General features: G+C 64.8%; 2 protein-coding genes across 2 annotated transcripts in view; both read right to left on the minus strand.

Annotated features, from left to right (window-relative positions):
* ARAP1 (ArfGAP with RhoGAP domain, ankyrin repeat and PH domain 1) overlaps positions 1 to 207 on the minus strand; it is a 32,528-nt gene extending 32,321 nt beyond the window's left edge. The window contains exon 1 of the mRNA XM_010576671.1: positions 31 to 207. The gene's annotated coding sequence lies outside the window, so the exon portion shown is untranslated. The remainder of the gene's footprint in view (positions 1 to 30) is intronic.
* LOC104837560 (arf-GAP with Rho-GAP domain, ANK repeat and PH domain-containing protein 1-like) lies at positions 27 to 5,351 on the minus strand. Its single transcript, XM_010576765.1, has 2 exons — positions 5,106 to 5,351; positions 27 to 792 (listed from the first exon to the last, which is right to left on the minus strand). Exon 2 carries the CDS (start codon positions 711 to 713, stop codon positions 27 to 29), a length of 687 nt encoding a protein of 228 aa, XP_010575067.1. The 5' UTR covers positions 714 to 792; positions 5,106 to 5,351.
* Positions 5,352 to 12,083: the final 6,732 nt, after the last annotated feature.

Consider the following 12,083-nt stretch of genomic DNA (forward strand, 5'->3'; position numbering starts at 1 on the left):
CCCCCCCCCCAACTCCTACAGCCCCCTTACCTCCTCTGGGACACGGCCCTTGGGGGCAGCACCGGCGGGCGGCTGGGCGGCGGGGGGGTCTTCAGGGACTGGCACTTGCCTTCCAGCTGGTGACGTTTGGCCGGCAGCGGTGGCAGGGGGGGTCTCACCCTGCTTTCGGCCAGGGGCTTCTCAGCCACAGTTGGTGGCGCGGGCAGCTCTGGGGCCGGGGGGCGGCTGCGGGGCACGAGGGGGGGCTCGGGGCTGCCGCTCGTTAGCGATGGGGAGAATTTGACAGGGGGGCGGCAGCCCACCCTGGGTGGGATGGGTGGGGGCAGCTGGGTGAAGTTTGCACCCCCCTCCGGCTCTAGGACCGGGGACCCACTGGGCACCGCCAGGCACGGGGGATCCGGCTGCTCCAGCTGCCCCGGCACCGCCGCGGTGCTCAAGCGGAAGATATGGCGTTTCATGGGCACGGGTTTTCTGACGGGGGGTTGAGGGGTCCCGGCGGGCAGGGTGGTCTCGGCAAAGGCTTTCTGGAGTCCCAGGAGGATGCGGCGGCGGTGGCCAGGCAGCACCACGCCGAGGCGGGTAAGCACCTCGTCCGTCAGCGCCCGGCAGTCCCACACCGTCCACAGCTCGCTCTGCTGGAAGGTCTCCACATACTGGTCGAGGTGGAGGGCCGCCAGCCAGGCGGCCACGGGCAGAGACCCCCCGTCCTCCATGGTGGGGGCCTGGCCGCAGAGACCTCACACCGCTCAGTGCATCTCCTGCGCCTGGCAAGGCTCAGGACGGCATCAGAACCTGGGGACGGAGAGAAGTGGGGATGAGTGGGGGGTCAGGATCAGTCCCAAACTATGCACCAGCTGAAGCCCAGGGTCCCAGAACTACGATTTCCCAGTTCAGCAGCGTGGTTTTCAGAGGGGCCTCCTCGCCTCCGACCCCCCTGTGTCCCCAGCAGGATCCGGCACTCGGGCACCGGCACCTCCCCTGAACCGAGGGGGCTGCAGGGATCCGGGAACGCCGGGGGGTCCTGATTTAGGCATCTAAATGTAGATGCCATCCCCACCGAGGCTTGCCAGATGACGGCATCACGCGGCGCCGGCACGCTCCCCAGCCGCAGCATCACACCGGGAACGGCTGGCTGCCCCCCCAAGGGCTGTCACCCCCCGCAGACGCAGCTCCGTCCCACAGTCCCCATTTACACCAGCGTCAGGATCCGACCCTGCGCAGGAGGGCATGCGATCTCCCAGAGGATGCTCGGGCAATTATGGGCTAATCGATGGGGAGCGGAGGCGATGCATCAATAGCTGCAGAGCTCCTGCAGATGGGCAGACAGCCACCCCCCCAGAGCCCCCCGCTCTTCCTGCCCTCAGCCTCTGCCCAAGCAAGCCCAGATGGAGGGACAGAGAAAGACGGACGGATCCAGAAGGCTGCACCTCACCAATGCCAGACAAAGCCTTTGCATGGCAATGGGATGCTGAGAGGAACCCCCATCCCCTCTCCCGGGTCGTCCCCAGCCCCATCAAACCCACAGGTCCCAAAATGTTGTCTCCCGAAGCCCCACGAGAGCAAGCACAAGCTCTCGCTGGCTCACAGCCTGCCTGGTCCTCGGTCGGTCTTAAATCTGGTTTGGGGGCGAGCTCAGGGCTTTAGGAGAGGGGCCAGATCCTGATCTCGTCATGCAAACACGGTCCTCGCTGCCCACTGGTCCCGGCCCGGGCAGCTGGAGACCCTGACCCAAACACCCACCGAACCCCACGGGCCCCCACCCCGGCATCACTCCCCAGTTCCCAGCCTGGTCCCGGGGTCCGGGCAGGCACACGAGCCCCAGGTAGGAGGCAGACCCCAGCCGTGCTGGCACACGGGCTGCGCTCCTCCTGGCACTGCCGGTGACCCTGGCGCACATCTTATTTTGGGTTTGCCAGAGGCTTTTTTAGATCTGCTAAATAAGAGGCAGAGGATTTCCTGGTGCTGTAAATACACCAATCATGAAATCTGCCTGTCAGAGTCACATTTTCTCTGACTCAGGCAGCTCTGACCCCTCCAGCCAGCACTTGCGGTTTCAGCAGCGAAGACGGTCAAGCGGCCGCCACTCCTGCCTAACGCGAGCAAAGTGTACGGCAGGGCAAGGCTGGTCGTCCTCCCGGCACTAACCGGGCACAGCCAAATCCGGCAGACCCCCGCAGCGGTGTGAGGCCCTGGCTGGCAGCAGGGCTCACACAGCGGCCCCCACGCCTCCAGACACCGGCATCCCGGCGTTGCCACAGGGGTCCAGCCACGGTGCCTCTTCCCCGGCACCTCCTGGCACAGCTTGGCTTTGCTTCAGGCTGCAAAAGCCGTGCGCCCATCTCCTGCCGAGGAAGGAGCAACGGGGACGCCGGGGCTAGCTGTCACCCAGGGCTCCTTGCCGGCTGCACCAGAGAAACCAGCAGCACCCAGGACCTTCCCCCTGGTTTCAGCCAACCCAACCAGCAGCACAAAAATCCCTGAAGCAGCATAAAAACCGAGGGGCCACGCACACGCAGACCAGCCCTTTTCCTCTCCCACCTGTGCAGCTTAAAAAGAAAAAAACAAAAAACATTTACTGTTAAAAATAGAAAAGTGACAGTGCTGGGTGACATCGCTGTCACAGGATGTCTGGTGCTGCCTGCGCAGGCAGGCTCCTTCCCCAGCCGGTCACTGCCTGCGACATGCTTCTTGGCAAAACCCCACGGAGGAGCTGAGGGAAAGGCGGCGGCACCAGTGGGGGGGTCCCACACGTGTCCCCTCCCGGCAGGAGCCAAGGAGTCACCACGAGCGTCGCACATAGCCACGGGTGACGGCAGCCCCGGCCCTGCCGGGCCAGGGAAGCCGCGGTGGGACAGACCCCCCTCCGGCAGCCAGGAATTTGGGGTGGCATAGGGGTGGGTGCACATCCATGAGCCCCCCCAGCCTGGGCACAGCGTGCAGCCTTGCCGGGAGGAGCAGAGTACGCAGCGGTGGCACCGGCAGCACCAGTTTCACCACCGGTTCTGCTTTTGCACCAAGTGGGAAGCGGATGGGTTTGTGCTACGCAGCTGATGTGGGACACCTCTCCCCGTCCCCCCCTACCCCGGAACGGACCCTGTGCTGCTGCGAGGCGAGAGCTGCACCCGCCGGGCACTCACCTCCGCTTGCCACCGGCACAACCCCAGCACCAGGCACGTGCCGGCGGAGTGCCGGGGCGGCCGTGGGGCCTCGCCGCTGCTCGCTGGGGACGGGGACGAAGCTCCAGCGAGGGACCCACCGGGTCCCTGGTGCAGCAGGCTGGCAGCTCACCATCGCCCTTCGCCCTCGCCCAGTAAATCATTCATCAGGACCTCACTGGGTTCCCTCCTCCGGTCACTGGTCATTTATAACCTCTGTCCAAAAAGAGACGAGGAAATTCCAGAAACAAAATCAACCCGGAGAGCCGCGGTAACCCAGCTGGGTGTCGGGGACCGGGGGGCGGGAGGGATCACCCAGCCCTCGTCCCCGCCGCCCCTTTCGGCTCTCAAATCCTCGCCCTGCTTACCCACCGCATTCCTCCCCGGGATTAGGCAATGCCGCCGAAGCTGTTTTGTAAGAGACTTAAAGGCTGTAAGAACGGCGTGACGAGGGGCAGGCGAGGGCTGTAAACCACCCCCAGGACCGGGGCAGGGATGGGCAGCTGCCTGCAAACCAGGAGGATGAGCCGGGATGCCGAAACACACCGCGGGCTTGTAGCAGCCAGGGACAGACCCCACCAGCCCCATCCTAAGCCCGCACTGCCCTCGGTCTCCCCGTTCTGGGGATGGAGGACCTGGGGGTGACCAGGGATGGTCCCCATCGCCCCCATAGTCTGGACCGAGGGGCTTGGCCATCCCCTCTGCTCTCAAACAGGGGTGCTGGCAGCTTTTCTGGGGGGCTCCCACAGCCGCCACATCCTCACCAGCCCCACTCAGATGTCCCCAACCTAGCAGAGGGGTTTGGATGCTCTTTTTGCCCGGCCACCTGCACGTGAGCCCCAGGAGAGCCAAGCATCATGCCGGGCTCCTGGGGCTCAGCCTCCCCTGAGGCACCAGGGACCCCCTCCCCATCCACCCCCATCCCTGCACCAGTGCCCCCAGCCTCGGGGGACATCCTGCACCCACAGTTCCTTTTCTGAAGCAGAGTCAAGCAAGAAAACAGCCGTGGCCTCCCCTTTGCAGCCACCCCACCTGGGATCCCAGCCCACACCAAAGCCTTGCCCTGGCTTTGCTTGCCAGCGGTGCCGGGTAGTGCATTGGCTGCCAAGCAGCACCACCAGCATGCACAAGTGGCCCCAGCACGCACCACAACAAACCAGCCGCTCCATTTCAGGTTCGCCCAATGCCATACACCACAGCTTTCCTGCCCAAGGGTCTGCTCCAGGGTTACCCACCTCTGGGTGCCACATGCAGGCACAGGCAGGAGACCCCAAGCCCCCCATGCCACAGGGATATGCCCGTCCTTATCCCACTGCTGCTGTCGGGGCCATGGGTTTCCCATCCTACAAACCAGAGGCAAACAGCCATAGGCAGCGGGAGCACGAACAGCAGTAATGAAGGCCAGGCTCATTAGATTAACAAGCTGTGTATGGGATGGGAAGGGCAGTGGTCTCTGATTAGGGGTGGCCGCCAAGCACGCTGCCTTCACCGGCTCCGGCAAAGCCTTGACCACCACAGAGGTGACTGCGCGCAGCCCCCTGCACCCTCGCAGCCCTGCAGCACCCAGCTAAATCATCATTTTACCCCTAACGAGGTGCTGGGGAATCAAGCGGTTTGACCAGGGCTGGTCGGTGCATCAGTGGCAGAGCTGTGCTTGCAGCAGCACCATCCCTGGGCACCGGCAGCCGAACCATGGCTGCCCCATGGCTCTTCCCTGCCCATCCCTTCGAGGGCACCTGGGCTAGTGGCCACGAGCTGGAGGAAAACCGGCACAGGAGCCCGTCAGGCGTGCAGCACCCGCTCGATGGGTCTCATTCCAATTCCTCCTCCACCACTGGCAACCCGGCAGGCGGGGGAAGCAAACCCTGCCTACACCCTGGCGTTCCCCTTTCCCAGGCTTTTGGGCTCGTTAATCAAAGAGAGCTAATTAAAGCGGGCAAAGCATGGTACCTTGGCTCAGCTGCGGGAGGCGGATGGGCGAGGTGGCCGATGTACCAGCAGCCCATGCCCGGCTCCCCGGCCGGCGCGGCGGAGGCTCACGGAGGGGTCTCTGCCCGCCCGAGGACTTCCTCAAACGCCGCCTCGGCAATCGGGAACTTGCCGAAAAGCCGAGCCGGGCGTTACGAGCCCAGTGCGCGGGGGGACGTGTTGCAATAACGGCCCCTCGCTCGCAGCTCGCCACCGCGCTGCAAGAGCTCTCCGGCCCCGGCAAAACCCGTGGTATCTCAGCACGGCCGAGAAACGCCGACTGCAGCCGCCACGGGAGAGGAGGAAGCCAGACCCTGGTACCAGACGAGCCCTGGCTGACGGCAAGACGGGGCAGGGCCTTCAGCAAGAGAGGAAGGAAGAAACGGGGAGGGTGGTCCCCGGAAAGCCGTGCGGCGTGGCACGGCTCCCCGGCACTGCGGCGGGGACCGGGGCACTGAGGATGAGGTGTCCCGGGGCCAGCAGGACAAGCCGAGCCCCGGCCACCAGCAAGGAAGGGACGAGTGGCCGGGTGGCTGCCGCGTCCCCACCACCCCAGGAGCCCCACGGACCCCCCGGGAGGGCAGCGAGCCCTCACCCACGGGGGTCCTGGTGGGCACCGGGGACATGGAGCCAGGTTGTGGGGGGACCTGTGGGAATGGGAATGGCCATCAGTGGGAAGGGGGTTACCCAGCCCCCACATCCCTGGCTGCATTGGGCAACCAGCCTCGCACCAAGGTGATTTTTACCCCTTTCTGCCTCGATTAAGAAAGGATCCTCAGCCGGGACCATGGCCATCCAGGACGGGGCCGATGTCCCAGCGTCCCTGCGGGAGCCGGGGACAGACCCAGCCTGGCCGAGGAGCCCAGGACCGACTCGCCTGGGCCCAGCCGCAGCCACCGCCGCTCTCGGCCGGGAATCGAAAGCGCCACATCCTCGCACCGAAACTTGCCGACGCAAATCCTCGGCGAGCAGAGAATGCCCAAAAGCAGAAGCAGGGGCCGGGGATCGTACCGAGCCTTGGCTCCCAGCAGCACCGCACCCCACAGACCTCCCACCGAAACTACTCCAGTGCTTCACCTCGGCAGAGTCCCATCAGTTCAGCAGCTGCAAAGGTCTCACTTTGGGAAGATGAGGCTGTTTCATTTTCAAGATCTCACCGTGGAGCACAGGCCAGTAAATACAACATGCAAATAATATTCAAACACACCAGGCCTCGGGCAGCATTCAAAAATCAAGTTAAATCTTGCAAAGTCATCAAAATCTAGGGGTGGAAAAGGTTCTTCAGAGCCTCTTCCTGCTGCCAGTGATTCAAATCTCAAAGTGCTTCATGTTTAAGCAGCCGGGACGGTACCCCAGCCTCGCTGCAGGCTGCTCAGCTTGCTTTACAGCTCCTACACACCGTGCCTTCCTCCAAGGGTGCCACCAGCTGCCAAGCTCCCCGTGGTGGGAACTGCCCGAAGGCGGCTGTGCACGGAGGTGAGGGGCGTGCACGGAGATGCAGGGTGTGCACAGAGATGCAGGGTGTGCATGGAGATGTGGGATGTGCATGGAGATGTGGGATGTGCATGGAGGTGAGGGGTGTGCACGGAGATGTGGGATGTGCATGGAGATGTAGGGTGTGCATGGTGGTGAGGAGTGTGCACAGCTGATCGGGGTGTGCACGGTAGCGTTGGGAGCGCACGGCAGCTGAGGGGGTGCACGCCTGGTGCCCAGGAGTGGTGCAGCAACTGGGCCGTGCTGGAGGGAAGGCAGCGGCACCGGGAGGAGAGGGCAGCAGGAGAGAAAGCCGTGAGCCGAGACAACACCGACCCCGCTCCTCGGGATGGGGCAGCTTGTGGGGCGCTTCCCCCTGCTCCTCCGACATGCAGCGGGAGGAAGGCTATGAGGAAGGCGATGAGGAGGGTGTCGGGGACAAGGGGGTAGGGAAACGAGGGGTTCCTCATTTCCCCAAGGTCCCGCCTGCGTTTCCCTTCTCCCCCTGGAAGTAAAACCCAGGAAGGTGAAGTGTGCCCTGGGCTGCGGCATGAACGAGGGCACCCGAGCTCCCGGCATCCCCTCCCGGGGCATCGCCGCCTGCCTTGCAAATCCAGCAAAAAAAGGGGCAAAACCAGCAGAAAGGGGGCAAAACCATACAGCAACTGATGTCCCTGCCCACTGAGCCCCGCCTGGGATGCTCTCAGCTCCTGACACACTTTCTGGCAGCCGCCTGCAAAATAGGTCAGGAAACTGTACCCCGCATGCACGGCCCCCCCCAGCAGCCCCACTGGGCACGGGGCCGTCCCCCACCTCCGGGGGTCCAGCGATGCCATGGCGGGATGGTGCCGAACACCGGCTGCAAGCCGAGGATGCCCCTGTGGAGCACCGGTCCCGGGGGGGGGGCACGACACCAGTGTCCTCCGTGGGGATCATCCACGGCACCCAGCGCGCAGCACCAAAACCAGGTCGGTCCCTGTTTTGCCTTCCCGTAAGTGGGAAGTGAGAGTCTCTTGGTGGAGGAGGGCTTGACCGCTCCGGCTGTGGCCGGTGGGGGGGCCCTTTGCCGGCCCTGCTGCCCTGCCGCCTCCTCTTCTTCCTCCTCGGGGTGCAGCGGGCACCCGCGGCACAGACCCAGCTCACCCCCAGGGCCACCCAAAAACCTCTGCCTGGAAAAAGCCAGCTCATGGGGGTGCAGCAGCACCCCAACCCCATGCACAGACCCCCTCCACCGTGCCGGGGCCACCTCCCGTCCACCCCTGGCCACCACAACACCGCCCGGCAGCCCTTTGGCAAGGACAGAGCCAAGCCGCGGCGTGTGGATGCTACCGCAGGGACCCCCCCAACCACATGCACCCGCTCCCCCCTTTGCAAAAGCCTTTCTGCACAACCAGCCCCCCCCCATCACCTGCAGTTTTGGGGTGTCCAAGTGCCGTCCCGGCCACTCCCTGGGTGCCCTGAACTAGGGCAGCATCGCCTGCCCGCACCCTGAGCTGGCAGCACGGGCAGGAGGAGGAGGAAGGCCATGCCGGGGATGGGGGGGGGGCACGGCAGCACTTTCTAACCTGTCCCAGCCAGGCGGGAAGCCCCAAATTATTTTTAGACTATTTTTTTTCCCCTGAAGCGTGACGTTTGTGCCGTGCCACAGGCAGAAGAGCAGGCAGGGAGACACCGACTTGGGCCACCCCCTGCCAGATTCCACCTGCTGCTACGGTGGGTTCTGGCTCTGCGTTTTAACGATTTAACAGCTCGCATCCATCTGCAAAATTTCCCGGAGCACTAACACCCTGACAGCCATGGGGTCCCTGCTGCAGGACACTCACTGGAGCCACCTGAAGCCCCCAGCACGCGATGACAGTGCCTGCAACCCTCCCAGGCTGATGGAACAGGACTTGATTTCCTGGGGGGGGACGCCAACTGTGTGGCACGGGGTGGTAAAAATAGGGATGGGGCAACCATGCTGCCCTGCCCGAGAAGAAGAGCCACGAGATACTGGCATGGGGGAGCATCGCTCCCTGCCTCCTCCCAGACACCCCCAAAATACCCAGGGCTCACCCCCTTGGTGGGTTTTCTAGGTCCTAGTGGCAAACGACCCGCTTTCGGGGTGGGGGGACAGGGGACGTGGAGTATGGAGGGATGCAAAAGTCCAATATTGCTATAAATATCCCCATCCCTGATGTCCCGGCTGCTTCCCATAACAGCTCGGCCCCAGTAGCTGCTGCTGCAGTGGGGGGCACCCCCAGAAAACAACCGGCAGCTTTCGGAGGGGCTTTCCCCGGCGCAGACATGGCCTTCCTCCCGACACGGTCCTGGGACCCCAGGACAGCCCGGAGGGAGCTGCTGACGAGCCCCAGCACGGCCACCCACCCGCAGCACCCGGGTCTGCTGCACGGCACCAGCCTGCGCCTTCAAAGGCTGTTTTTTTAGGGGTGAACGCTGCAAATTAAAATTGCAGCCCCTGCAGCGGTGCCGAAGTCCTGCAGACCTCCCCCCGGAGCGAGGGACCCCCCCGGGCAGGCACGGCCCCCAGCCCCGCACCCCCGAGCATCGTCCCGATGGCCCCGGGGACGCGGCAGCAGCAGCGAGGCGACGCAAGAAGCCAGCTCGACGTTACCAGAGGACGAAGCAGCGACCGTCCCGGTTCTAGCCGCGCAGCGCCGGCAGCCTGTGCCAGAGCAATTCTTCAGGCCTTGCCAGACATACCACGACGCGGTGAGGAGGAGGAGGAGGAAGGCGAGAGAAACCCGCCGGCGGCATTGCCCGGTGTTTGGGAGCTGTTGGCGGCGATCGGCACTGCACGGGCGCTGCTGGCAGGGATCCTGGCAGGGATCCCGGCTGCCCCGGCAGAGCCGCAGCTGCCGGCGTTGTTTGGCCGTGAATTGGGACGCGCCGAGCTGGTTCTCAAACAGAAAACAAATCTGCCAGCCGGGCCCTCGGGGTTCCGCTCTCCTGGGCTTCACCCCTCCATCACCGGCCCCAGCCCTGCCAGTGCCGCCCCGGCGTCCCTGGTCATGTCCCTCACCCCAGCAGGCACGGCTATTGCTGCACCTCGACTCCCTGGGGTGGCCTGGGGACAGGGGTTGTCGGCACAGCCGGGGGTCCCAGGAGACTGGGGTTGAGCTGGGTTATGCTGGGGATGAGCTGGGGTATACTGGAATCAAGCTGGGGAGTACTGGGATTGAGCTGCGGTGTACTGGGGTTGAGCTGGAGTGTGCTGGGGGTGAGCTGGGGTATACTGGTGATAAGCTGGGGACTGCTGGGAGGGGGAGCTGGGCCATATTGGAATTGAGCTGGGGAGTACTGGGACTGCGAGCTGGGGTATACTGGGGTTAATCTGGGATGTGCTGGGGGTGCGGGTGCATCCAGCTGGGGGGGCACAGCCATGTCATAGCCGAGCGCTTTTGGAGCACGGGTGCAACCTGCCCCCCCCAGCTCCTCTGCACCCACCACAGCTCACCGTGTCCCCCCCCCGGTGCCCCCGCAGCACCGCACGCTCCAGGCAAGCCGATGCCCCTGCAGCACGTGGGGAAGTGCAGGAGAAGCATGACCCCCCCGGGAAAGAAACCACAGCCGAGGAGGTCGTGTGTGTGTGTCCCGTCGTTCGTCCCCCCCAAGCTGCGTTTGCACCCCCAGCCCCCCCCATCCCAGGCATCGCCCACCCCACCGAGCAGCGAGGAAAGCGCGGTGAGAGGAGCACCAAGTACCTCTGTTTGGCAGCGCCGAGGATGCCGAGGTGCTTCCCGGGGCGGGGGCTGGCAGGGCCCCCCCAGCCAGGCATGGCGGCAGCCCTGCCAGGCCTGGGCTTGTTCCTGCATGGAGGTTTGGCTGCCTCATGGAAACGGGAGCCGAGGGGAAAACCGTAGGGACTTTCCCCCCGCAAAAAAAAATAAAAATAAAAAGGGGTTTGGGTTGGTTTTTTTTCCTCCCCACCCAGTTCCCGAGGCCTTGGCAAAGGGAAAAAATGAAGCCGGGTGGTTTGGGGACGCGGGGGGAGACGTGAGGATCCCACGGCTGCCCCACATCGCTCCCCAAGCCGAGGGGGGGCTGCAAGCCGGTCCCGGCGGATTGCACTTGTGCTGGCTGGACAATGCTCCTTTCATACCGCAGAGCAGCTCGGGGACGGGGACACGCTGGCTGCCTGCTCCCGGGGACGGGGGGGGGACGGGGGACGGGGGGGCGGGCCCCATGGTCTCGGCCCCTCGCCCACGCGAGGCCGTGCCCCGTGCAAGGAGGGGCTGGGCTCAGCAGCACCCGCTGGGCGATGCACCAGGCTCGGCCCCGCGTTTAGGGGACGATGCTCTGCGGGGGTTCAGCCTGCGGGGCCAGTGTCTGACACCCCCCACCAAAAAAAAAAAGCCCCTGCTGCTTGCATCCCCCTCTGCTCGCAGCATGCCAGCTCGCCGGGTGCTCGGAGCCATCCCTATGGGATCCCCTGCCAAAGCCTTCAACCGAAGACGATGATGGTGCCGTGGGTGCCACGGCCTTATCCAGGTCACGGGGTTGCATATCCCAAGGCCCCAGGGGACCGGCAGCAATGCCGGAGGGTCATTCCTGCAGAGCCAAAGCCTGGCAGACCTTCCCGCAGCATTTAAGGGATCCCTCACGTCCTCCCCAGCCAGCGGTGGGACAGAACCAACACGGCACCTCAAGAAAGCCCCCCAGCCCGGCCCTGGGGTGCCCAGCAGATCCATATCCTCCACCTGCGCTGCCGATGGTCCGCAGCCTACCTGAGCCCCCAGCTCTGCCCGAAGCCCCCCGGCACGCAGCTCCTCCGACACCCGGCCACGCTCTGGAGCATCCTTCGCTCCCCTATGGAGCCATTTCTTCTCGCAGCCCCCCCGCCACCGAGTCTCTGGCAGTACCTCCGACAGGCAAAAGACCTAAAAAACCCCCTGCGAGGGGCTTTGCCCCCATGATCGGCCCCCACCGCGCGTCCCCCCCATTGCCGGAGCCGGCCCTGGCTCTGGTTTTGCTCCAGTATTGCCCCGCGCAGGGGTGGAGCGGAGGCCGGCTTCCTTTTTAATTGGGTCCTATTTTTAATGTTGGTTTTCGAGAGGTGTGGGGGAGGATGGGGAGGATGCAGCAGATATAAATTAACAGGCGAAGTCGGAAACGAGTCCCCGGTGCCCAGCCCAGTCCCACATGTGACGGCAACACGGGATCACGCCTGGTGCTGGGGTGCACCGGCTGCACACCGGGTATGTCACGTCGACCGGCCACGAGCCAGACCCTGGCACCCAGCCGTCGAGCAAGACCCCGCCGGCCGGCGTGCCGGGGCAAAGGGGGGGCTGCGCTGGCCGTAACCGCGTGCGCCAGGGCTGCACCCCACGAGGACCAGGGGGTCCCAGGGCTGAGCCCACTGCAGCCGGGCTCCACACAGGGCCATGCTCCCCGGGGGGTGCCAGCCTGTCCCCCCCAGGACAGAGCATCCCCTCTGCCCCCCCCGTGCTCCAGGCACCCCAACACCTCGCAGACCCCTGGTCCCCT

The sequence above is a fragment of the Haliaeetus leucocephalus genome, unplaced genomic scaffold, assembly GCF_000737465.1.
Source record: "Haliaeetus leucocephalus isolate CR32 unplaced genomic scaffold, Haliaeetus_leucocephalus-4.0 Scaffold536, whole genome shotgun sequence".
In the NCBI taxonomy this organism is placed as follows: Eukaryota; Metazoa; Chordata; class Aves; order Accipitriformes; family Accipitridae; genus Haliaeetus; species Haliaeetus leucocephalus.